Source organism: Aplidium turbinatum, chromosome 13, assembly GCF_918807975.1.
Source record: "Aplidium turbinatum chromosome 13, kaAplTurb1.1, whole genome shotgun sequence".
Lineage (NCBI taxonomy): Eukaryota > Metazoa > Chordata > Ascidiacea > Aplousobranchia > Polyclinidae > Aplidium > Aplidium turbinatum.
Window position 1 is genome coordinate 7,905,590 of NC_137484.1, and position 26,400 is coordinate 7,931,989.

At 38.8% G+C, this 26,400-nt stretch overlaps 1 protein-coding gene across 4 annotated transcripts in view; it reads left to right on the forward strand.

Moving 5' to 3' along the window:
• The first annotated feature begins 3,098 nt into the window (after positions 1-3,098).
• The window catches only part of LOC145781611 (plasma membrane calcium-transporting ATPase 1-like), a 30,824-nt gene continuing 7,522 nt past the window's right edge, over positions 3,099-26,400 (forward strand). For all 4 annotated transcript variants that reach the window (XM_082593283.1, XM_082593284.1, XM_082593285.1 and 1 more), the window contains exons 1-18: positions 3,099-3,384; positions 3,711-3,905; positions 4,346-4,612; positions 5,287-5,412; positions 6,518-6,634; positions 11,805-12,035; positions 13,326-13,540; positions 14,339-14,426; positions 15,309-15,466; positions 16,042-16,176; positions 16,520-16,626; positions 17,122-17,356; positions 18,575-18,754; positions 21,290-21,484; positions 22,074-22,265; positions 24,193-24,406; positions 25,065-25,276; positions 25,804-25,956. In XM_082593283.1, coding sequence (XP_082449409.1) covers positions 3,183-3,384; positions 3,711-3,905; positions 4,346-4,612; positions 5,287-5,412; positions 6,518-6,634; positions 11,805-12,035; positions 13,326-13,540; positions 14,339-14,426; positions 15,309-15,466; positions 16,042-16,176; positions 16,520-16,626; positions 17,122-17,356; positions 18,575-18,754; positions 21,290-21,484; positions 22,074-22,265; positions 24,193-24,406; positions 25,065-25,276; positions 25,804-25,956 — 3,222 coding nt within the window. In that variant the 5' untranslated portion in view covers positions 3,099-3,182. The remainder of the gene's footprint in view (positions 3,385-3,710; positions 3,906-4,345; positions 4,613-5,286; positions 5,413-6,517; positions 6,635-11,804; positions 12,036-13,325; positions 13,541-14,338; positions 14,427-15,308; positions 15,467-16,041; positions 16,177-16,519; positions 16,627-17,121; positions 17,357-18,574; positions 18,755-21,289; positions 21,485-22,073; positions 22,266-24,192; positions 24,407-25,064; positions 25,277-25,803; positions 25,957-26,400) is intronic.

Genomic DNA, 26,400 nt, shown 5'->3' on the forward strand with positions numbered 1-26,400 from the left:
TATGTAAAAAAAACAACTTTTACAAGGTGAAATTGCATAATCTTTGCTTTCAACGTGATTGCAATCGCTTTAGTCTATGTTAGTATTACTTAATTAAAAGTTTAATTTAAAGTTTTTCTGTCTTGTAATACGGAAGCCAGATAGCAATGGTACTGGAAATATCTTTATGCAGTGGATGATAGTCATAAACAGACATAACTCAGTAACAACACTACATTTAACATTATAAAAAAAAATAAGCGAACGTTTTCGGCTAGTCATACAGCCTTTTTCAAGTCAATAAGAGAAATATTTTAAAAGAAATACTAAATATCACAGCAAAAATATGGTCAAATTTAATATTTAGATTTAACCATATTTAATAATGTTTAGATTTCACCATATTTTTGATTGTGATACTGTATAAATCTTTATTATTTCTTTTAAAATATTACTCTTAAAGGCTTGAAAAGTACTGTATGACTAGCCGAAAACGCTCGCTTATTGTTTTTTTGTTTTTGTTTTTATAATGTTAAATGTAGTGTTGTTTCTGAGTTATGTCTGTTTGTGGTTTAAAAAAGTTACTTCCCTACCCAAATTGTATGATGATAGTCATGCCATTATAAGTAATTTATATAACAATGAACTGATCCAAGTCATTGTGATTGAACGAAATTGTCAAGATTGCTACATGCATTTTAATATACGTGACAATGCATGGCATATGTTCCCAGACGACAAATTCCGTCATTTTTACATTAAATCAATGATTTTGTTATCTGGGGTGTGAATATCCGCTCCAACAGAAAACGTGAGTTTCACCACAAAAATGTAAGTTGTATAGAATAAAAGAAAATTGTCGGATTTAACGACGTTATAATTAGACGTTATAATTGTGAAGAAACAACAACATTTCGTTGGTCTAGGGCTCAACAAGGGTGTCGTATAATGATTAACGTAACTAGTAACTGCATGTTTTTTACAGCGCCTGGACAGCTTCTTGAACTCTTGCGATGAGTCAAAATTTGCAATTTGTGTCCATTGTTCATGTAAAGCAAAATCTGCCAAGTTTTACTTCTTTTCTAATTAGTTGGTTGTAGAGATCCCAGACCGTAGGTGTCTAATGCTACATTGATTCAACGTCTAAAAACGTTGAAAACGTAAAAACAATTTTGCTGACTGCGTCCTCAATCACCAACGGTTTGAGATCTTCCGCAAAGTGTCCCTAAACACAGACCACATTATGCCGCAAGCGCCAGTATTCCACTGCTATACGGTGCTTCATGTGCCATTCTGGGATAACTTGCTCATGATAGGCGGAATATGCTTGTTTACAATGACCCTTAGGTTTGATTTTGAAACTGGCAACCAATCCATAAACACAATATTATTCTGGTCTAATGTTTTTATCGGAATGCTTCATAATTCATATATTTAAGGCGTTTGTTTTTTAACTGTTTGTGTTCTTTTGCATAAGTTCACCGTTGAATCACACCGTGTTTATGTTCTTATTTGTCTTGCCTCTATACAATTAGTAGAGTATTGAGTTATAAAGGCGTGGCTTTCGAAACGAGTATTTAATTTTTAACGTCGTTTTATCACTTTGATCGTTTGTCACACGGCGGTCTTTTTATCGATTTATTTATGTATAGTGCGTTCGTTACTCATGTAAACTATGCAATCGCCATGGAATAGAGATAATTCGTTAAGTTAAGTAGTGATGATACTGCTATGTTTGCTGCTTGCTCTTGTAGTATACGCTATACAGTATAGTTTTTTCCTTAGAGGTAGCTGTTTTAGTTTTGATTTTGTTTTTAGTTATTGCAATCGACCATTTTTGCTTCGCCAAGTTATGCTGATGATATAGCTTTTACTGAATAGGAAAAACCTGTTGTTTTCACATTGATTCACACGTTGAATCGAGAAGAAAAGTAGCTGCAAGAGAAGTTGTGAGTTTTTGTCATCAGTAAATCTACCTAGCTTTAAAATAAGCAACTTCGAGCATCTGCTACTGCTGATGTTTAGCATCTGCTAACTACTGATATGATGGGAATGGCCCGTTTCGGTGAGTCCGATTCGGTGAGTCCGATCTCTTAACGGGGGATTTTTCAATTTTTTTAAAAAATTATCGGGTACCGTAGCCTAATTATCATTGCCGTTTTAGGGTTAGGGGTTTGGGGTTGGGGTTAGAGGTTAGGAACTCACCGAATCGGACTCACCGAATAGTAGCAGACCCGATATGATCATAGTTTAGCTTTGGTGTACAGATTGCGTTTTTTTTGCATGTCTTTCAGAAGAATAACTTGGAAAGGTCTCGTTGCCGTGGGGAAAACTTGTTCTGAGTGCTTCTTTTTTTGACACAGCTAATGGTTAATACAAACACTGTCAAGTCGATCTCACCGGATCATTAGCTTTCTGAATAGGATATTTCTGTCTTTATTTGACATTTTTCAAAAGCTTCAATTGGAGTTGTGCACGAAATTAAAGTTTTGAACCGAAATATTGATCTTGAACTTTCCCCCAAATTGCCATTGATTTTAGCTTGCCTGTCAAAGATTGTATTGGGATATGTCAAGTTTCCACTATTGATTTTTGGACAGCTTGACAGCGTCCAGGTTACGTTTTGAATGGACAAGTAATCTTGGCTTTTCTTAGCAAGACAAATGCATTCTGTGCGAGTTTATCTGAAAAAGTAGTAATGTCAAGTTTACTAAGACATGTTACAGACATATTTTTGCAGGCAAATATCCTGCATTCTCCAATATAAGGAGTAATCTTTTTTTTTCACGAGTTTGCTCTTGAAGAGCAGATTGTGGATGATGATATCTCGCGGTGTAGACTGTTAAAATATCGTTGATTGGAGATAGTAAATGGACAGATCACATAGATCTTTGCCTTCTCTTCTCCCCGACTTAAATAACGATGATGAGCAATGATGGAGCATGTATTCAGTTCAGAACTTCTGAGTGTGGAAATTCAGAAACATTACCAAATATATCTGTATACACTGAAATATGGCTAACGTAAGGTACTTCAGCATTGCAAAAATTTCAGTTATTCATTACAAATATACTTTTGAACCCAGTTTTACCTGAGTATATACTATTGATTGCAGATCCTTCCAAATACTCAAATGTTTTCTTAGACCTAAAATATAGTTTTCAAAGGCTTGATTTTAAGTTAGTTGCTTTTTCCTATACACCATGGCTGCTCAAGCCGGCAATGACGTACAAAATCACAGCCAGAGATTGAACTCTTACCCGTATGGGCGTAGCTTTGATATCAGCTTGGATGAGTTGAAGAAATTGATGGAATGTAGAGGTGGGGAAGGCATTGAAAGGATTCATGAAAAGTACGGAAATGTTGAAGGTTTATGCCGGAAACTGGCCACGGATCCGAATAACGGTAAGAATTAGGCTAACATATGTACAAAAGCAATTGTTGTTGTCATAATGGGTCGCGGATCATGTTTGGCGCCCACCAGATGACACCAGCAACGAGTCTCACTAAAAAACTTAAGTTGAAAGAGGCGATGGAATAGAATCGGCCATCACCGAGCCGGATTTGATTCTATGATTGATTTTCATTCTTTACATTCTTGTTTATTTTTCGTTCGATAAAGAACTCTGCAGCACCTTGCAGACTGCTGGCTTCGATACTGTTCAACTCGTGTTGGACCTTTAGCATTGTCAAGACTTTAATACGCTATCCAAAGTGTAAATTATTTTTAGGATTAAAAAGCAGTCCTGATGAGCTTGATACGCGGAGAAGAGCATTCGGGAGGAATTTGATACCGCCGAAAAAGCCAAAAACCTTTCTGCAGTTAGTATGGGAGGCCCTCCAAGATGTTACTTTAATTATACTTGAGATTGCTGCTGTTGTTTCATTAGCTCTGTCGTTTTATCAAGCTCCTGAGGGAAGTTCAGGTTAGTGACTGAATGCTTGAGCGCATGTGTACGCAGTTGGCAGCTGTCTGACATTAAATTTGTCTAATTTTATTGCACTGCGCTACATTTTCTTTAAAGAATAATTTTTCATCATGCAACATTTCTTTGCTCATTTTCCCTTCGATTTTCAAGTTACCAAAACCTCAAGCCAGGCAAACTTTGCATATGGTATAATGTACTCCACATGTAATTTTACGTTTTTTACTAACCTATTAATTGGAGTAAGCTATTGTGTGCAATATATTTAACAAACATTATCGTCATCATACATTGTTTGCCTAAAGTTTAGATTTGTGAAACATCCCAATCCCTCAATAGAAAAACAATTCGAAATCTCTGTTGATTTGATTGCCGGCTCCCTGATTACGAAAATAAGCATCAATGTTAAAAGTACGAACGATCCTGTTATGGTTTAACAGATGAGTGTCTTCCTGAATCATTGAGAGCAAGTGGAGGTGAAGGGGGCGAGGGAGCTGCTGGGTGGATTGAAGGGGCCGCTATACTGATATCCGTCATAGTTGTCGTAGTTGTGACTGCTGTGAACGACTACACCAAAGAGAGACAGTTCAGAGGACTTCAAAGCAAGATTGAGCAAGAGCAAAAGTTTGCTACCATTCGAGATGGGCGAATTCTTGAAATCCCTGTCGCAGATATTGTTGTTGGGGATGTCTGCCAAGTAAGATATGGTGAGTCACCCAAGTCTTTTTCATGATTTGCAGCTGCTACTGTATACATTACCATACTGCAAGTACTGTCTTTGGGAATTTTTTTCTAAATGCCAGTCTTCAGAACGTGTCTAATGTCTATTTTATGCTATTCTGTGTTTGTCTCCATTCTATGTGTCGATTTACCCAATGTGTTATTTGAATGTATTGAGGTGTGCTACTGGTTTTCTACACTAGCAGTTCACTGTGGTTTGATACGCGTTTTGTGTCTGATTGTCATTAAACCCATTCAATAAAATCCGTTTATTTTACATTGATTCAACGTCTTCAGACGTTATTTTAAGTCAATTTAAAAAGAACAAATTTTGCCAGCCCTATCCCACGTTGACCGCATGCTGTCAATCACCAAAAAAGTTTTTTTTTCATCACGTTTATGAAAACTTATTGAATTAAATTAAATTTTCTTTTCCACCATTAGAAAGTACGACACAGCTTCATTGAATCAATTTTGCCCTAAAACTGCGCAATCGATATTTGGCATTTTAAGGAAGCTTAGTATTGAGTGAGGTGTGACTCGTTCCCACTGCCTGGGCAATACTGTACATGCGTGCTCGCTTATTTAAATTATCACTGTATTCTCATATTCAAATTAGCTGCACTGTATACGTGTTAAATGAGAAAAATACCTGTTTCAGGTGATTTACTGCCAACTGATGGGGTTATTATTCAAAGCAACGATTTAAAAATCGACGAGAGTTCTCTCACCGGGGAGTCTGACCACGTCAAGAAGGGCGCCCACACCGACCCTATAATGCTGGCAGGTAGGAACGGCTAAAAATCTCCATCGAAATACATTTATCTTTTTATACATTGAAGTGGTAGAGCCGAACAGATGAAGTCGTTGCAAAATCATTGGTTGCTTGAAAGCACTGGACGTTATAGTCATTTGCTTTTACGAACATTGAGCAATGTCAATTGTCAATGGCAAAGACCGTTTTAAGTTGTTACTTATAACCAAACGCTCACCTCTACCATGAGTATATTAAATTGGGTGGGCATAGCTACTGAAGGAAAAGTGGCTGAGAGAAAGGTTCTGGCCATCCTACTTTCGTTGGAGCCGAAGACTTAGTGTGATGAGCACTTTTTCTTCTCATTCCCCAAAGCTAAGTTACTGAGTATGGGACCACGTACAAGTGAACAAACCGGTTTGCATGGCTTTCGTAATGTTTCTGAAATATGTTACATTTTTCTTGACACGTTCCTTATTTGAAAATGGGACAACTCATATCCAAGGTAGGCAGCCTATTTGTTTTACGTGATACGGTAAAACGGTTGAAGCCAGTTTTATACTTCTGAGGTCGTAAAATAGTAGATGATGTTCTCAAACAATCGACTTTTTTGTTTATTCATTAATAATTGCACTGGGCAAATGGTTGTAAACCAAAGTAGTGAGTTCACAAACGTATTAATGGGGCGTGTTTGTCAAAGTAATTTTACTGCGGCCTCTAACAGCTTTTCACATTTACTGAAACTTTATTGTCATGTGAATGATTCCACCATACTTGACAAATTATGAATGATGTAGTCATCATCATCATCATCATAATCCATCGTCGGTTTGTTCCCCACTAGTGGGGGTGGCCTAGTGGTCAACTGGTCATTTTAGTCAATTCCCATACTGCATTCTCACTTGTGTATAGCTTTTTTCTTTGATTTCGAGTTAGTTTTACTGGCGCTATGCTTGGTCTTTTTCGTTCAAAGCAAGCCACCAAAGAAGAGTGGCACATTGGCCGCAATTTCTGTTTACAATGCTTTGATTGAGACGAATATAGAAGAGACCTGCCGCAATCAGGTAGAAAAAATTATTATTATTTGTCATCAACGTCGCATTTTTTTAAAGCTGAGTAATCCATGAATCTTATTCAGGAACCCATGTAATGGAAGGGAGTGGTAAAATGCTTGTCACGGCTGTTGGGGTCAATTCACAGACAGGAATCATCTTCCAGTTGCTTGGCGCATCCGAAGAACACGCCAAGACGTCTGGTATGTTGGCTACGCTAGAGTTTCCAAGTTTACATCAAACTACCATAATTTCATAAAAAACGCGTAAAAGGCTTGAACTATTGGAACTTAAAGTAAAGGAGTGCGCACACTACATGCATGTCATGATATTTTGAAACTTCAAAGTAAACCTTTCATGCATTAAAAAAAGACTGCTAAACAGAGATCCCAGCATAGAAAATACTATTGGTGCCACACTTGAGGTCTACGTACAATTGTAACTCAAAGAATAGTTATATTATTGCATAACAAATTTTGATGTCTGTTGTCTAAGCTCACTTTTATTCTGCTTTTCATTCTACCACGGCTACGTATCTCATTTTTTTAGGGTATGCTTATGAAGAGTTTAATCTTTCATTACGTTCGGTTATGTGCATTTTCTTCATTCTGATTTGAACATTTACTATAGGTTTGCACACTAATGGAATTGTCCTACATACTCGGTCATTCAAGTTCTTGCCTCATTATGAATCATCAACCTTTTATAGCGTGGTTATGTTTGATAGACCTTTGCTGGGAATCACATATAAAATTACACACCTCAATCTGCTTTGAGTTTTTGTAGCGTGAAGTAGATTTTTCAACCATTGGTCACAGAGTGTTTATTAAGCCCACAAAGCTGTTTGTGTTATGTGGCCTGCGTGATATAACTCCTTTTTTTTTGTGTTTACGTTTTGTTTATTTGCCAATTGGCACTGGTTTTCTTCGGCAACCATTTGTTTTGTAACCGGCGTTTATGAAAGGAAAAATCACTCTTCCCAGTTGACAGAACGTTGCCATTTTTACGTCGTTTCAACGTCACCAGTTCCAAATTCAGTTTATATATTTGTTTTTATAAAGCTTTGGTAGAGAGTTTGCTTTGTTGAACCATAGAGAATCTTTATTTGTTTTTGTTGGCCAGGAAAAAAACTGCACAGAAACTACAGCCACAAATGGCAAATAGTTCATACAACAAGGATGGCAGCGAAAGACCAAAAGATCACCAAAGTCAGTTGCCACCCAAAGTCCCAAACATAAAAATAGATAACGCCAAAAAATAAGTCCAATTTAACGTTCCCTTTTGTCCCAACCTCCTCTGGAAAGCTTGCTTTACATTTGCTACAAATTCGAAGTTCACGTTCAGTTTATACTTAGGGACAAAATTTTTTCTATCAAACCACAAAACTGGCAAGACATCGTTGTGTACGATGTTGGAAGATTTTTTTTGGTATCAGAATTTTACTGAAAGTTCCGAGAATAGCTCGTTTGATGCAACTGCCAATAATAGTTTGGCTGGCTATGCAGGTTAATAACGGATACATTGTTTCCGTCAGCTCAATAGAAACATTTGTGGTATACCACACGTATGTAGTCTAAATGGCTAATGCATTACATATAGAGCAGTTTTGCTTGTTGCACAGTGGTGGTGTTTACCTGTGATGCCTTTTCATCATTGAGTCGAAAAATCGAAACGCTTGAAGAAAGCCTTTTTTCATTTTATTGCATCAAAAAGATTAGGCTCAAGTTCCACCGGTGCCAGCTGTTGGTACAAAAACTATAACCACAAGGTCAACGTTGCCTTCTGTTGTCACACTTAGTCACTTATAACGATTCATCAAGCCATTCATATCCCAGCTCACGATGTCCTTTTTACATCGCTTCAGTGCCGCCACATGTAAAATCACGACAATCTTTGTTTGCTGGGCGAGAGCTATTTTTAGTGTGAACGCAATATCAATATTGTCCAGTTGCACTGTTCCAGTCTGGAGTGATGAGTTGTAGCGTGGTTTATTATTAACCAGGCCACACTGCTTCCATGTTGTCAAAAAGTCTGAGATGCTTCGCTTTTTTTAGCCAGAGCGAACTCGCCATGAAGCTGCCACTCATACCCACGGAATTCGGCATAGTTGCTGTTTCATTGTCCAAATGAAAAGCAGCTGAATGATTGATCACCATTGACTTAAATCACGTGCTGGTACAGTCGCACAATTGTCAAGAAGCCCTGGTCGACATTTAATCTGACCGTTGTTGATGACAGCATTTTGTGTAAGCTCTATTGTTTACATACAATGATTGAAAGTAATCTGCTCCAGTAAAACACTTTGTCAAGTGAAACAAGTTGTTTTTACAAAAGACTTTACAACAGCGTGTTGGTGTAATAATACATTATTAATCAACAACTATTTGCGCTTTCATTGCACGCCGACGCCAACATAACCATCTGCTCCAGTAACCATCTGCTCCATAACCATCTGCTCCAGTAAAACACTTTGTCAAGTGAAACAAGTTGTTTTTACAAAAGACTTTACAACAGCGTGTTGGTGTAATAATACATTATTAATCAACAACTATTTGCGCTTTCATTGCACGCCGACGCCAACATAACCATCTTACTTCCGCGTTTGAAACTTTTTTGGCGCGAGGTTTAATAAACTACATTTAAAATCTTTCAATATTGTGTCGAAAGGATGTCTTCTGCCAATGAAACACTAACAAACTGTAGCCAAGGTGTCGATATGCCAACTGGAGATTGTGAAGGGAAACTTACCGGTAACATTGCGCGTGGTCTCACCCGGTCGCGAAATTTTTTTTCCCACGAGATTTCTGTCTCATTGATTTTAGTCACACTAGAAGTAAGATTTTCCGAAAGTGTTTTGAGAGATTGGTTGATTCAGATTGCGAAATAACTATTTGCTAATGAAATTCTGCAATGATAATAAAATATAAGCTATCCCTAACCCTACTTTTTTTGAAAAGCTCAATTGTGCACAGCAAAAATTAGTATAAAGAAAAAAAAAGTTTGACTTCGACGGGCGTCGAACCCTCGTTCTCACGATCACTAGGCAGGGTATGAAGCCACTGAGCCAACCGTGCCAACGAGAAAATTCACACGGTTTTAATACTGTACAAACTTTTACCAAAATATGTAAATGAGACAGAAATCTCGTGGGAAAAAATTTTTCGCCACCCGGTCAGCAAATCCGTTCGTTTTTGCATTGGATTAACTAAAAAATGAAGTGATTTCTCGTCTGGGGAATTCAACGACCGTGGTCCTTTTTTATGTGTCTTATGTTTTAACTGTGATTCGTTTGTGTCTAATTATACTAACTCACTCTTGGCGCATCAATATTAATGTGGTTTCAGTTTCCCATCACATCCAGTAAATCAGCCCTTTTTTGACATTGCTTCTGCGTTGATAGACGTTGAATCAATGTAGAGCATATACACTAATTAGCTGACTGGCATTTGGCCGGCCAAGCTTGTGTACAAAATTCTGAAGGTCTCCATTTGAGTTTTCAAACAGCGCCACAGTTTCTGAAGACTTTGTTCTTTGTATGTTGTTGCCTGCAGTACCGCAAACTGATATCAGAGTGATTCCTCTTGACATTTTCCCTCCAAACTGCCCTTTGCATCCATAATTTATGTCGCATGGAACGCTTTTGTTAATGTTTTCTTTTATTGTCGAATTACTGAGAACGAGGATGTATGTTTTCAACTTTTTAAACAAGTGCTATAAATTCTCGACTTGCACCGGATATATGCTCAATGAGTGGTCGTCGTTTGTTATGAAATAAGCATCTTTGCGCACTGCGACCTTCACTGTTATGATGAACTAACGAATTAAACATAATGTGTTTGGGTGCCGTTTAGGCATTTCCAGCAAATGTTACTTTGACGTTCCGTGAGAAAGGCATAATCTAACTTTCTGGGCTCATCCATTCACTACATTGTTTGTATTGTTGTTACTAATGTAATGTCATAGTTCTTTATGCACTCTGAGTGGCTGGCACTCCATCTCCGTGAATGTACTTCCATTTTTAACCAAACTTATTTCAGGATGTTCGACGAGTTTTAGCTCCGATATCCTATTATTACTGTCGTGCAATATTAAAAATTGGAAATGCTTGTTGATAGTATGGTATGCTTTGAAGTTTTATTGCTTGAATGCTTGCTATGAACAGTCAAAGCATCACAAGTAGGTTAACTTTAAATTAATATAGGCCAGCCAGTTTTTGCCAGCATTTCTTGAACCTTTTGCGACGAAGTTGCATTTTTACTCCCTTCTCGTTATTTTTGGATAAACAGCTTGAACAAAATCACCGTTGCAGAAAATCTTCTTGTTTAACTCTAACATAAACATTTGTCGGTTTAAAAAAAACATTTAAAGTTTTTGCTCTGCCAGGCCCACCTGAGCTTGAGTTTTCCTGATTTTAAGTTTTTCAGTGCAACTCATGTGCAGTTAGACGTAAATGTTTACCATAATTCTTCTGTCCTGCGACATGCCAGGAAGGTTGGCACGGCGGTTATTCTGTTCACTTACGATGATCTAAAATCTTCAACCAGCAAGCCCGTGTCGATCAAAAAGTTTTTGGTTTTTATTTTCCTTTGAAGATCAACTTAGTGAAATAAATTGTAGTTGGTTAAGCCAACCTTGGTTAAGCGGGCATTTTCTTCCACGAGCAAATATGATATGAATGATTAACATTGACGACATACAAACTTTGAAGCAATAAAATAATTTTGATAAATAAAGTGATTTGCGTTCTTCTGGTGACTATAGGCTACTAGGTTACCTTCTGATGTTAAGGATGATAGCCTACCTATACCTAGCTTTTGTTACCGACGTTTCGTCGGTCAGCACGACTGACTTTATCAAGGGGGTTAAACAACCTGTTCAGTAACAAATGGCACAAAACAAAAACATCCTGACAAAATAAATAAAGTAGCAAGGATCAGAGTTAAAAAACGCAACAAGATTACCGCTCAGTTTAATCGATAACGCAGTGATGCCTAAAAAAATGATTTTGTATAACTTTTAAGTCACTTGGTTGTAATTTAACGTAATCTCTCACGAGCTTGCTACTGATCTGATTTCCAATTGTCAACTGCTTTAGTCCAATAAAAGTTTATAGAAGAACGAATAGTACATGTAAATGAAAACATTATGATCAAAGTAACTTTCACCCTGTTTCACCCATCGAGGGGTCTTCACAAGGTTAATTATTTTTGTCAACAAACGATAGAGTGTGTCATTAATCATCCTACCTCTGAGAAATCTTGCTCTGAAGCTGAGTGGCTATTACAGCGTAGTGCGTATCCTCCTGTGATAACCATTACTTGTGCTTGGTGGTGCAACATCCTTTGTTACAACATGACCATCATCTCTGTTCAGAGTCAACCATAAGCAATAAGAAAGGAGACCGAGAAGCCAATCACGATCACGGAGGAGCAGAAAACATTCCTCTTACTGAGCTTGTAGATGAGAGAGATACGACCGAGGTTGATGGGGACCGTGAATCCACTGATGGGGGTGAACAGATCAAGAAGAAAAAGTCTCGACGAAAGGAACAGTCGGTCCTCCAAGCGAAGCTCACCAAACTCGCCGTACAAATAGGATATGCAGGTATGAAACAAAAGCCACAAACTGTAAGAAAAAAAACTTTAAAAAATAGACAGTCACGTTGATAGGGGAGTTCAGGGGTACTTTCAGGTCCTATCCCGATAGATTTTAGGGACCCGTAACCTTGCTAAAGGGCTCGCAGAAAACTTTAAGAAACCACTTCATATTCTTTGGATGTGGTGCGTTGTTTAGAAGTGTCTTGATTTGAGAGCCGAGGATATAATTGGTACCGAGCCAAAATTATCCTTTCAACGGCCTTGGAACACCGAATTTGTGTGTTCAATTAGCACAACATTGAAAATCATCTCGGTCTGCACACCTAGTCACCTATAGAATAATTTCTTGTGTTCTGTTGGTGACTGCAAACTGGGCTACTACCACAAGATGTTTAAAATAATAACCAGCTTTATTTCCGCCTAATCTGCAGTTGTCAGAAGAACACAAGATATTATTTTATAAGCTATTTAAATGACTGGTGAATGGTCTGATTTTGTATTTAGTCTGCTCTGCACAACATTGAAAACCATGCAAGTCACACTCGCTGACAAGTGACAAGGTTGAGCGTATGAGTACAAGCAATGAAGCAACGGTTAAGTTATTATACAGTTTCGAGAACACATCCTTCAGTAACCGAAAATGAGACTTCGGAGATTTGCTATGTGATCTCCGCAGCGACGTGACGTTAACAGTTTAAGACTGACTTTATTTATGCGATCTCAACATTTTAGGGATTGGATGCACCAACAACCGATCTTTTAATCGACCGATCAACTAATCGTATGATTAATTGATCGGGATTCGGTTTGCACAAAGTTCATGTCTTTTCTGTCTTTATCATTTCGTTTTATTTTGTCGGCCCCGTTTGATCAATTGGTTAAGCTTTTGATTTATGAACAGATAAACAACAAAATCAAGCGATGCTGATTCGACTCTCGTCGTGTGTGCTTGAACAACGTTCTTCAGCAGCAGCCCTCCAATCTTTGCATTGCAGATGAAATAATTAGCAGACAGCACCTTTGGGTTAGGGTTAATGAATGGGTTTGTCGATAAAAAATGAACTTAACCCAACAAACTTTAGTCTCCAGTTAAATGTAAAGAGTGGAGTTGACACTTCACAGCAACCGCGATCACGGACTGATGCACATTCTCTCCTTTTTTTTTATTGATTTGGTGTCTGCGATGGTTGAATTAATGAAAAAGGACGGTTTTTGCTAGCTGGAGTTTCACTCATACATTGCACACTATATATACGAGGGCCAAGTCCACTTGTTAAAAAAGTTCTTATTGTTTCAGGATTTGCTGTCGCTCTACTAACCGTCATCATTTTGATCGTGGTCTTCTGCGTCGAGCTATTCGCCGTTTTCGGATACCCTTGGAAAAGTCAATGCACATCCTTATACATTCAATACTTTGTCAAGTTCTTGATCACAGGAGTAACTGTTCTCGTTGTAGCCGTACCTGAGGGGCTTCCTTTGGCTGTAACGATTTCCTTGGCTTTTTCAGTGAAGGTAACGTTTTTTTTCTGTACCATACAATTCTAATCGTCAATTACTCTATTAACCCACGGAATCGTGGATTTGTGGTCTACTTTTGCACTCACAGATACAATAGTACAACTACTTCCTTTTTTGTATATATGACTGACATTCCATTGTCAACGACTGCTCACCAATTAGAAAAAATGTAATGTCACTGCAGAGATAAACGCCTTGACACTACCTCTGATGCTTGCTACATATGTCAACGCATAAATTTTGCGTTTTTTTTTCATGTTCTTGATTGAATATCTTTGGTGGTAACAATTGATTCTGCTCTGGTGCAGCATGGCCTTGAAAATGCAGCCATAGCAGTTGTTGTGTGTTGCTGTATTTACGAATGACATATTAAAAAGACGGATATATCTCATGATGTTGATGCAATTCTCTTACATATGTAGTTGTATCACTCCATTGTTCTATTCTTCTTTCAATTGCTGCTTTAAATTTTCATTTTTGCATTTTTACATCGGATTTGCGTATGCGTGTCACCGGTTGACCAATGTAGAAATAGAGCCGCATGCAACGTCCCCACCAGCAAATCCGATCCTTTTACATTGATTTAACGTTTGCAGACGTTAAATTAACTACTTTGCTAGGTAAAAAGAATTACTTTGCTAGCTGCCAATCAATGTCGCGTTAATTCTAACAATTTATGATCTTGATCATGTCTACCCTATTGTCTTACATGACTCGAACATCTTCAAAAGCTGAAAAAAAAGAAAAGTAGCCAGAACTGTGGGATAAGCTGTTTTTTTTTTTTTTTACCAGAAAATGATGAAAGACAACAATCTAGTCCGCCATCTTGACGCCTGTGAGACCATGGGAAACGCAACAGCAATCTGCTCTGATAAAACAGGTACTGTTTGATGCCAAGCTAACAAAGTTTGACCTTTCAACATTGATTCTACTTCTCTTACGTTACATCTACTGACATGAATCAATGTGAAAAGAACAGATTTTCGAGTTGGGTGTTCGCCATTAAGTGTTCTGATGCGTGCTGTGAACTTAGGTCTAGGTTCGATTCCTTGTCGGTATTAAAAGCAGCGGTAGGGAGATACTAAACGTCTGTCTGCGTTGTTTTGCATTGTTTTTTTTATAGGTGAGAGATAAGTTCACTTTTGAAAAATTACAACTTGACAGGTCAATTGCCTTCGGAAAACCTGAATTAAGTTACTTCTCATATCACAACATAGGCGCATTTGCATTTTTACGACGGCTGGCGACGTTAAGACTATGTGGAAACACTCAAATTTTGTTAAGTTGGTAGTTATATTAAACAAGTTTGCATTTGTCAAGACACATGCGCGCTTTCGTTGCCCTGTACAAAACAGTCGTTGTTGCGTTTAAAAACTGTTTTATTTTGCGCAACGTCTCCTCTGGAAAGCAAAATGACAATACAGAGATTGAAAGTGTCAAACGGTGGGATTCAAGAAATCTTTTGTGTCGGTCACACACGCATACTCTCGAAAAGCATGACCATCCAGCGGCTTCTATGTTTGACCAAGTGAAGCTGTGATTTTCGGCGTCAGCACGTTTTGCTTTTTTGGAGTAAAACTGATGAACCAGAAGCAAGGACGTAAGTTTTTCCCCAATTAATGGCCTGCGTCGTCTCAAAATATAATTTGAACCTCTCGAGCTTCACTAAACTCTCACAGGAATAAACAAATGCAAACGAACGAGAACTTTTCAGTCAACTTAAGCAACGTGGTTGTGCCTGGCTTGACGTTCTCATTTGCAGGAACGCTGACGACGAATAGAATGACGGTCGTACAATGCTATACCGCCGGGCGTCATTACCACGAGGGCCTGCCTAAAGCTGAAAACCTCCCCCAGCATATCGTGCAGACCTTAATAACTGGGATTGCAGTCAACAGCGCCTACACATCCAAGATATTAGTGAGTTTACGTATCCTGCACTGAACATAAAACCATCTGCATTAGCATGTTTCGATTGTGTCTGCCACCAGTGTTTATGAACTTGTCAGTGTCGGTATTACACAAATTTGTTCCATTATATGTCGAATCAATACCTGATAATTTTCAACCATATAAGAAACAAGTCTTGGACTCTTATTTTGTCCAACACTTAATCCATTCCAGCCGAAAAAAGTTGCCATTTTTGTGGCCTTCTAACGTCGCTAGATGTAAAGAAGTCAACTTGCTGACTGGTATCTACAGCAGTTGGCGCTTGAATCGCTATTTTCACATCGTTTGCATGCGAGATGTTGTTGAAATCCTCTACTGATAGACGATGCTTTGACCAATCTCGAATAATGCTTGTTGCTTACAATAGGCCCAATGCGACACATCCACAGACATTTCGTTCATTGAAGATAACCGTACTTACCCAGGTAGCAAATCAGTCGTTTTTTACATTGATTCAACGTTTGCAGACGTTGAATCAATGTAAAACACGACCGATTTGCTGTCTGGGATATCGAAACAATCATTTCATAGTGATTATGTTGCAGCCGTCGGAAAAAGAAGGCGGACAACCGGCACAAGTTGGAAACAAAACGGAATGCGCTCTGCTTGGCTTTGTACTGGAACTTGGAAGGGAGTATGACAGCATTCGTAAAGAAATCTCAGAAGACAAGTTATTCAAGGTATTTATACATACGTTACAGCATCTTCTGATTATGTTTTTGTGCCAGAAGCCGGCTTTTCCTAAGCGGGTGATCTTAGAGCATAGGATCATATCCACCTCTGCAGTATCTTGCGTCTTATCGATGTTGAAATGTAAAAAGGCCAGTTTTTGTTGGATGGATTGTGGTCGAAAGGCTGCAAATTCTATTCTGTTGTCGGTGGTTTTGAAAAATAAAGAAGTTTGAAACAGATTTTTAAGTCATTCCCTTAAGAATTCGTTAACGAGTCATTCCCACAGCAGTAACTGAAACAGCATCCTCATTGCAGTTCTGTAAAACTATATTTTCTGCTTTTGGCTTTCAGGTCTACACTTTTAACTCTGTGAGAAAGTCCATGAGCACAGTTATTCAAAACGAAGATGGTAGTTTCAGACTCTACACGAAAGGTGCTTCTGAAATTGTCCTCAAAAAGTGAGTTGAAGAACAACACTGAAATATTGCTGCGTAACCGTCACATTAACGTCGTCTGTCGTTTGTTTTACGTGAAAAAAGAACGCAACATTTAGCTACTGATTTGCAGAAGCTTATATTAGTAATGGATGTGATTGTCGCATAACGCGCTCCGTACAAATATTACAATGGCTTTGAAAGTGGAATTTTCCAGGAATTGTCTCCTGCAGACGTTGAATCAACGTAAAAAACGGTTGATTTGCTGTCTGGGTTACTTGGCGTGAGTGGCTGAGCAAACCGAGCCGCCGGGTCATCGCATCAACGTTGAAACGATGCAAAGATCTATAACGTTACCGATCACAGTGAAACCGTTTAGTGCTAAAAACTTCGTTTTCATCACTTTCCCTTAACAGAATATACCACTGCAGCAACTACCAAAGCAATAGAATCAACTTTTTCGTTCTGCTTTGTGACGTTCCCGTTCAAAATCGCCCTGTTCCATCCCTTTTCGCGCAGGTGCACCACTATCTTGAATATCAACGGCGAGGTGACAAAGTTTTCAGTGGCTGATCGCAATCAGATCGTACGCGATGTGATCGAGAACATGGCGAGCAATGGCCTGCGAACGATCGCACTCGGCTACAAGGACTTCCCCGCTGGTTCACCGCCGGAATGGGAGCAGGAAAACACAGTCGTTTCGAACTTGACGTGCATTGCCATCACTGGTATCGAAGATCCTGTTCGGCCGGAGGTATTTGTTTTTTATGTTATTTTTACGTTTTTGGACGTAATTGAACTTGACATAACGCCGTCCGTAGAAGCTATTTGGTCGACTTCGTCACAGTTTTAAATATCACTGGTTTGGTAAATTACACTGGTCTACAAAAAAATAATTTTTTTTTGCTCCATGAACTTTGAAGACTGATTTAGAGTAATTTTGGGGTGCTGAATCCGAATCTGACCTCAGATTTATCCTATCACGTCAGGTTTGTGAAATATGATAACAACAAATTGCTACTTTCGTCAAAAGTGGAAGATTTGGCGTTGCGTTTACCACCAACATATGCAGTGCTGTAACGAAAGGTTAGTGTTAGACAGGCCAAAACAGCCTAAATATGGTTACTGAACAAGCATTGTCATAGGCTTGCTTAAATCTTTGTGGTTTCATGCAAAACATTGACGGGGGGAGGGGGTCAGTTACACTTATAGCCTCCCTTTTAGCTTGTTATTACTGCCTTGTTAATAATGTTGCTTAGAAAACAAATTGGTATCAAAATTATAATTGGTAGGTGTATTTCAGCTACTTATGCACCACATGGCCTGGATTTCTGAATCTTGCACAATGTGTATGTGCAATAAACGCAACGTCAAATCTTCCACTTTTGACAAAAGTAACAATATGCTGTTATCATATCTCACAAACCTGATGTGATAGCATAAATCTGAGGTCATATTCGGATTCAGCACCCCAAAATTACTCTAAATCAGTTTTCAAAGTTCACAGAGCAAAAATCGTGTAGACCAGTGTTATCAGCAAAGTTGTGAACTTCAAGAAAACAAAGATTTTATCTTGCAATGTGTCCGCCACGACTTCGTAACCACTAAGCTCCTGCTCCTTCGACTCTCACTAATACCAACAAGGTGGATTTTTCCTTCAGATCGAACATTATGCACATTGCTCGTATTCTCATTGATTGGTAGGGTGCAATGGTCAACTAAAACGCTCCATCCCTCTTATTAAAGCTTTGTCATACAAGCCGCTTCACTTCATATACGCTTTAGTTGGCCACAACAACATCTGCAGACGTTGAATCAATGTAAAAATTGACTGATTTGCTATCTGAGATATGACGCATAGTCTTCAGCAATGTATGCTCTCATCGATCTAACAAAGAACAGATTCTCTTTGTTTGCATCAATTCAACGTATAACGACGGTGCTTCGGCAATGCATGGTGTTCTTTCTACAGGTGCCAGACGCCATCAAAAAGTGTCAGCGGGCTGGCATCACGGTGCGAATGGTGACGGGCGACAACGTCAACACGGCCCGATCCATCGCGACAAAGTGCGGAATTATCACGCCACAGAAGGATGTCTTGGTGCTGGAAGGGAAGGAATTCAACAGGCGGATCAGAAACAAGAAGGGAGAGGTGAGATTACAAAAGACAAAGTCACTTCGTGATTTTGTTTTGTTCATATTTAGCGGCGTGACTAACCCGAACGTGTCTATCGTTGAACAATGCGTTCAATACACTCACTGAATAGTATAGCTTTGGTAAAGAGATAATTTTTCAATACCATAGAGATAATTATTATTGGTAGCAACTTAATAGGAATGAATCGCAAATTTCAAAAACAATACATAAAATAAAAGATAACTACATAAATTCGAACGTTTTCGGCAAAACTTTCTGCCCTCATCAGGAAAATAACTTAATTCATCTAAACAAGACAAATATTCGCGAAGTGTTAATAGTAAATGACTGAAATTACCATCTGCACTGAGCTACGTATAAATACAACTGAAGAATAGTAGGCAACTCAGTCTTGTCCAGTCAAAACCCACAATGTGAACATATTATCCGAAGATATACTGTCGATTTTGTGTTGATGGTGTATACTGACGGGTGACTTACATCTACTGACTGAGAGATAGGGACATCCCACTCGTTAGCCCAACTGGAAAATTCGTTCATTTTACATTGATTTAACGGCTGCAGTCGTTAAATCAATGCTAAGCAAACCGATTTGCTGGCTGCGAACTAATGAACTGTTTTATTTGAAATCGTCTGCGGCTTTAAATAGACTACGTTTTGCGGGCTTTGAACTTCAAATCGATATTTCACGCGACACTTGCTAAAGTGGAGAAAGCATTTCCAACCGTTGCATGATATAAATTTGCAGCCAATTATCGCAGACCTTTTTTTATCCTGCAGCAGAAAAATACCTGCACAACACCACGCAAACATCGATCAAACCAGATCATTTGCTGTTATTTCTACCTCAAAAGACGTTTAAAAGATGAAAACCACAACAGTGACTCGGCAAATACTCAACGATTTTACAACAGGCGTCGATTTCTTTATATACTGTAGTTGCAGCTTTCAAAACAATTATTGCGTTCGTCATTGATTCAACATCCGCTGACGTTGAATTAACGTAAGGACTGGTTTGCTAGCTGGGAATTGACTCGTTGTTTATCTTCGTCTTTTCCTGACATCATAGTTTCAAAAAGAAAACGTCATGCACGTCATAGAACGTCACACGCCGAGTTCTAATTCGGAAATTGGACGAGGTCAACCGTTTAACCTCTTTCTCCGTCATATGTCTAACTTGGGAATTGGATAGTTCAAATATATTTTTCTAATACAAACCCAGGCAGCAAATTAATCATTTTTTACATTGATTCAACGTTTGCAAACTGAATGTACTGTCTGGGAATTCTCGTGGCGTGAGTTTGTATAGACACAACGCATTGTAGCCTACTTATGGCAATATCGCTTGTTCTGTTTTCGCTTTCTTTTTATCTGCTTTTAATACCAAGGAAGCTTAAATTGAGATCATTGCCATGATAGCAAGTTTTAGTGGCATGGATAAAACTGCCGTTTGTCTAAAGTACTTTTCATAGGTATTGCTAAAAAAATCTCCGCCTCAACAAAAAATATGCCGCCAAAAGAGGAGGTAGTGTATTTCAAATACAGTGATTGCTTTTATTTAGCTCAGAGGTGACGAACCTGCGGCCCGCGGGCCGCATGCGGCCCGTCAAACAATTTGACAATCGCTCATGCATTAAAGACAAAAGACATTTCAAAGCTGTTTTATGCGTTCACTGGTACACCTTTCCTTTTCTATTTTCTTGCCCTAAACACTAACTTTTAGGGCTTAAAGTTAGAAAATAAGAAAGCTATAAGGTAAAGTTGTGAAAACACTATTCACCAACTTCACCTTGTATTTTTGGTCGATTTCAATTTATGACGTCATGGGATTTTGACAAGCGCTTGGTCTAGACTTGTATACCGGCTTCGAAAATTAAACGGCTGTCGTCATTATCAATGCAAGTACTGTTGCTCTATCCTTTTTGCTCAAGTTGATTTGTTTTTATTTTTTTACTGTTGTATGTTTCGATTTTTCGTAAGATAATTTCAACTGTGTGGGTTTTATTACTTTCATCTAGGCCCGGATTTAGGGGGGGAAGAGGGTGCAGGTGCCCCGGTCCCCCCTTTTGAAGGGCCCCCGACGTGGAAAAAATGTGATTTTGTGTTATTTTTTTCTCTTTCATGCTTTAATAAAGCTTCTGCAAAATGCTGTGCAGTGCTGGATTAATGCTACTGTATACGTAGAGGTGGTTTTTCGCACCATCGGCGCAAAAAATTTTTGCACGGGGGCCTCCGTTTGTCGTTCATCTGCCGTTTGTTACTTTTCATGAATAATATTTTGAGTCGCTTCTAAAAGATTCATAGTAGGTTACGATTAAAAGGTAATGTGGCCCGATAACTCATGTGTAATGGACAAAGTGGCCCGCGATCGCAAAAAGGTTCGTCACCCCTGATTTAGCTGGTGCTCTATCCAACCAACAGCTACATTAATGCTCATTGCTCATTGATTTATTATCTGACAAAAAAAATTGCAATTTTACAATAAAATTACCGCATTTATCATCGCTTTAACGTTACTCATATGTTCAGATTGAACAGAGCAAGTTGGACGCGGTCTGGCCTCGTCTTCGGGTTTTGGCCCGGTCCTCTCCGACCGACAAGCATACACTGGTCAAAGGCATCATCGACAGCACTGTCAGTATTCACAGGGAGGTGGTGGCAGTCACTGGGGATGGGACTAATGATGGACCTGCGCTCAAGAAAGCTGACGTTGGGTTTGCTATGGTAGGTAGGGACATAACGTTACGGGATGCGCAGCTGCTCTGCTTTTTTGACAACATTAGAAGGGTCAATTGCCAACTTGACGATTTTTTTACGCCCTGGCTACTAGCTTGCTTTCAACGAAAAACCTTAAATACTTTAAAACGAACTGATATTGTTTGTTTCTCACTACGGACGCTGGTTTTGTCAATGAAATAAGTCTCTATCGAAATTGTTTGTATTTTCCCATTGGTTGAGGTATGTTTAATTGTTTATTCTTGGAAACGGGAAAGTATTTTCTGCAATGTAATCGCAACTTTTCTGAAGTGATTTCCTGTTTTGTGCCTGATAAAGTTAAAAAATTTATTCCTCAGCATACACAAGTCAGTTTCATGAACTTTGCACCGGCTCATAACGTGTTAAAAAGGACTTTAGTTAATGCTTTTTTGTTTTAAACAAGTGAATATATTGACAAAACGTTATGATAAGAAAATGCGAGAAATCGATTTTGTGCAGAAATTTGAAAAAATCATGTCAGCCAATAATTTTCACGATGATTGATATAAAAACGACGCCCATTTCGCTTTCATTGTTATATTTCATTTGCAACCAGGGCATCGCTGGTACTGACGTCGCAAAGGAAGCGTCGGATATCATTCTGACCGATGACAATTTCACCTCGATCGTGAAAGCAGTGATGTGGGGTCGCAACGTCTACGATAGCATATCCAAGTTCCTGCAGTTTCAACTCACAGTCAATGTCGTTGCTGTTATTGTAGCTTTTGTTGGAGCGTGTGCCATAAAGGTAGGTTCCCAGACAGTAAATCAACCGTATGTTTACATTGATTCAACGTCTGTTGTTTTGGTCATAACTTGGCGATTGGAGGCAAAAACCACCAAGGATTTGGGTTGCTATGGTAATCCTAACTCCGAGATCTTGAAGCATTTGCAAGAGGAATGTCAAAAACCTTGAAAATTTGTATGGAGTTCTTAAATCCATCAAACCTACATATGTTGAGGTCAAACGTGCTTGTAAAGCTCTTGGGTGTTTACCAATAGAATCAGAAATCGTTATAACGATGATAGCCCTGTCCGATGAATGTACAATTGCTCATGCATTGTGTAATTTGTACGTAGAAAATAGAGATGTTTCTTACGTTTTGAATGCTGTGGAGAAAGGATTCTACTGTACGTATGAGAAGCTGGTTGCAAAAATTGGTAAAAACTTCGAATAAAGTTTATTGGTTCAACCCAGTAATGAATTGATGCAGTCATATCTGATGTATGACTGACTTGCTTTGAAGTGATGAGCTTGATTATCATCAACATCAGCGATAGACATAAAGTAAACTGCTTCAGAGTCACTAGCAATTTCATGACTTATCTGCTCAAAGACTAAATGAAAATTTATTTTTGTTCATAGTTTGCATTTCTAGTCTTCTGTACTTTTGGTTAGAATTTCTAGAGATTTTAGTCGCCTCAATATTGCTGTCGGTTGCAGTATAGAGTCGAGAACTTTTAAATGCAGTTGTTCATGTCAGTTGTCACATTGCGCGTGTCGATGACATTTCAAGCTGAGACAAATGATCTACTGAGGCTTAGTATAATAAAAATAACAAATTTCTTTGTGACCGTGTCAAACTCTGGACAGCCATACAAAGTTGACTCTATTGAACTTGATCCACGCATCAACGCAGCTATTCTGATCAGTTTTTACGCCATTGTTCAACGTTTGCCAACGCTTGTTTAACGTTAAGATCCATCGGGTCAGGGTGTTGCGGCTGTAACCGAGATAATTTTAAGCCTTTCAGCTGCTCCAGCTTAACATACGCGTTTAATAAAATCTATTAGATCCTTTGGGAATCTCCAAGTTTGCTTCTGATTCTTGCGGCGGTGGACAAAAGTGACCTTTAATCCTGGCAATCAAATGTTTTTTGTCTATCAGTATAAAGCGCCTATTAACGTTTATTTAACATCGACATTTTGTCTGCCCATTTAGCAAAATTCTTCAAAAATGACGGATTTTGCTATCTGGGTGGTAATCATATTTCGGCATTGTGGAGAATCGTTGAGTAAAAGATAGAATAGAGAATAGTGGGATTGCGTCATCTTTTTGTGACTTGTTATACGCTTCATATCAGAGTTCATACGCATTCACTAATAAGTTAACATCAGTGAGAAGCACATACGGCCAGTTATCATGAAACGTGGGGTCGGCAACATACGGCTCGCCAAGCAAAACTACCTGCCCCAGGTTTTGAATTAATGACAATGACCATAAGCCCCAACGTGTGTCATTAAATCGGTTGCTATATGGATTATGGAACCTACTATAATAGTACAAGAACCACGCTTATCTCTTTTTTCGGAGATTTATGTTATTGAGATTTATGGTTTTTTGCAATATGAAATTTGGTGTTATTCCTGACAAAGTTAAAACCTTTCAACACTGTATTTAATTAATCAGTTGCGCGGATACCTCTAACGCAGCTTAGCTTTGGCAGCTTTGCGTGCTTGCAGCGATTTTAAACCACCGACACATACCTGGGTACTCAGGTTTTCAGTGTGAAGTTTGTAATGTACTACGTGTGCAACAAGTATAACCCTTTAGTGACTGAGATTATTATTGGTCATTCTTTTATATAACGTACGGATTGAAGCGTTGCGTTACACCGTTAACGTTTTTTCAGTGCTTATTCAACGTAAATTAACGTTTAAACCTCCTTTTTCAGGACAGCCCTTTAAAAGCGGTCCAATTGTTGTGGGTTAACCTAATCATGGACACCCTCGCCTCACTTGCCCTGGCCACAGAGCAGCCCACCGATGCTCTTCTACTGCGCAAGCCCTATGGTCGAAACAAGGCTCTCATATCAAAGACCATGATGAAGAACATCTTGGGCCACGCTGTGTACCAGCTCATAGTCATCTTTATTCTGTTGTTTGCTGGTGAGTGGGTGTTTGGGGTACGAGTTTCTGAGCAAATGTTAAGCACTTCTGTTGACACGCGAAGAAAATAGCTTGTCAATGTTAATTTTTTCGGACTTACAGATTTTCAAGCAATAAGAATGCTAGCTGCGATTTTTAATTCACCAAACTCAAAACAATCTGTTTTTTAAACTTTCGATGTGAAATGTACAATGTGCAGTTGTGCACTTAACGTTTGTATTTTATGGTATTTCTGATCATTCAATTCTTTTGCCTATTGACAATTTATTCTTGTTTTTATGATCGGGAAATGTGATTATCAGCTGTCACAAGACGATTAGATGCAGTTATTGTAATCTGGAAAAACAATGAACTGACTAAATAGCAATAACTCTTTTATCTTTGTACCATTTTACATCCCGCTTAGGCTTTCCAGAATGTTCGTTAAAGCAACCCTACAACGATTTGCAAAGAAAACGCCTTCTCTTTTTTGGTGACGTTTTCCGCACTACACCGAAGGGCTACTAGAGAGCATCCAATCTTAGGTATCCTGCAAGACACGCAGGCGTTCTGCTCTGTAGGATAAACTAAGATGGTCTGCGGTTTGTTTCCAACAATTAGCGACTTGGTAGGTTTTGTCGAAATGACGACACCTGTCCCATCTATTTGCTGCTTTCAGGAGAGAAACTTTTCGACATTGACGACGGGCGACAGCTCTCCCTTCATTCTGCACCCACGCAGCACTTCACGATCTTGTTCAACACTTTCGTTTTGATGCAAATCTTCAACGAGATTAATGCACGAAAGATCCACGGAGAAAGGGACGTCTTCAGTGGTGTCTTCACGAATCCTATCTTCTGCGGCATTTTGTTTGGCACTCTCGTTTTGCAGGTTAGAGTCAGACACGGTCTTCAGACTAGGATGAGCTGTATTTATTATCTAGCTGTGAGAAAATTTGCAGCTTAAACTATTGACTTTCATATTTTATGTATCAATTATAACTGCCGCTTGTTGCCTTGCTTGGATGATTAGTTTTGCCGCCATTTCAGCTTTTCTTTGATACTGCGCTACTTTGTTTGTATCGTCTTCAACACTTCATAGAAACACCACGGTTTCTTGCCGAGCAAAATATGATGACCTAGCCTTGCAGCGTGTTTTTAAATGGAGAAATTGTTTAAATTTAGAAAACTCCAATAAATATAAACTCAGCCGACCTGATGATATGTTATATCAAGTAATGTCGTTTTAAAGTTTTAGTGAATTACATTTAAAAAAAGTAAAGTGCCCTGAATTCCTGGAAGAAATTATGTGACCCATGTGTGACCCATTAGTGTCAGATAGCAGAACATCACGATTACTCCCCCTGTTAACAAGTTATCGTCTGATCTAATCTTACTGAGAGGTTGTGTTTCAACAAGGTGCTCATTGTCGAGTTCGGAGGGACAGCCTTCACCACCACCCACCTCACAATCGACCAGTGGCTCTGGTGCATATTTCTTGGGATGTTTGAGCTCGTCTGGGGACAAGTTGTGTCTAGTATACCCAACAAACAATTGCCTAAATTCCTTGCAGTAAGTGGCTCCGCGATTTCTTTTTAACTAAAGTTCGACTCTCAATGTTGTACGACTAAAAAACAGTTTGATTTTTGCTGTCAAATGTGTGTTATTGATACACGGTTGTTCGGTGCATTTTTGTACTGTCTGAGATTTTAAAATTTTAACTTGCTAATGTTTATCGCTTTTACCCAAAAGAGCTTTTACCCAAACAAGTTTAAAGTAGAAGAGGGTGTTCATTCTGCTACTATTCGGTGAGTCCCAATCGGTGAGTTCCTAACCTCTAACCCTAAAACGGCAATGGTAATTACTTAATTAGGCTACGGTACCCGATAATTTAAAACAAAAAATTGAAAAAATCACCGAATAGGGATCGGACTCACCGAAACAGGCCATTCCGCATATTGGCTACCAACAGACGTTTTTTTGAAAAATGACGGTTTGTCTATTTCGACTAAGTTC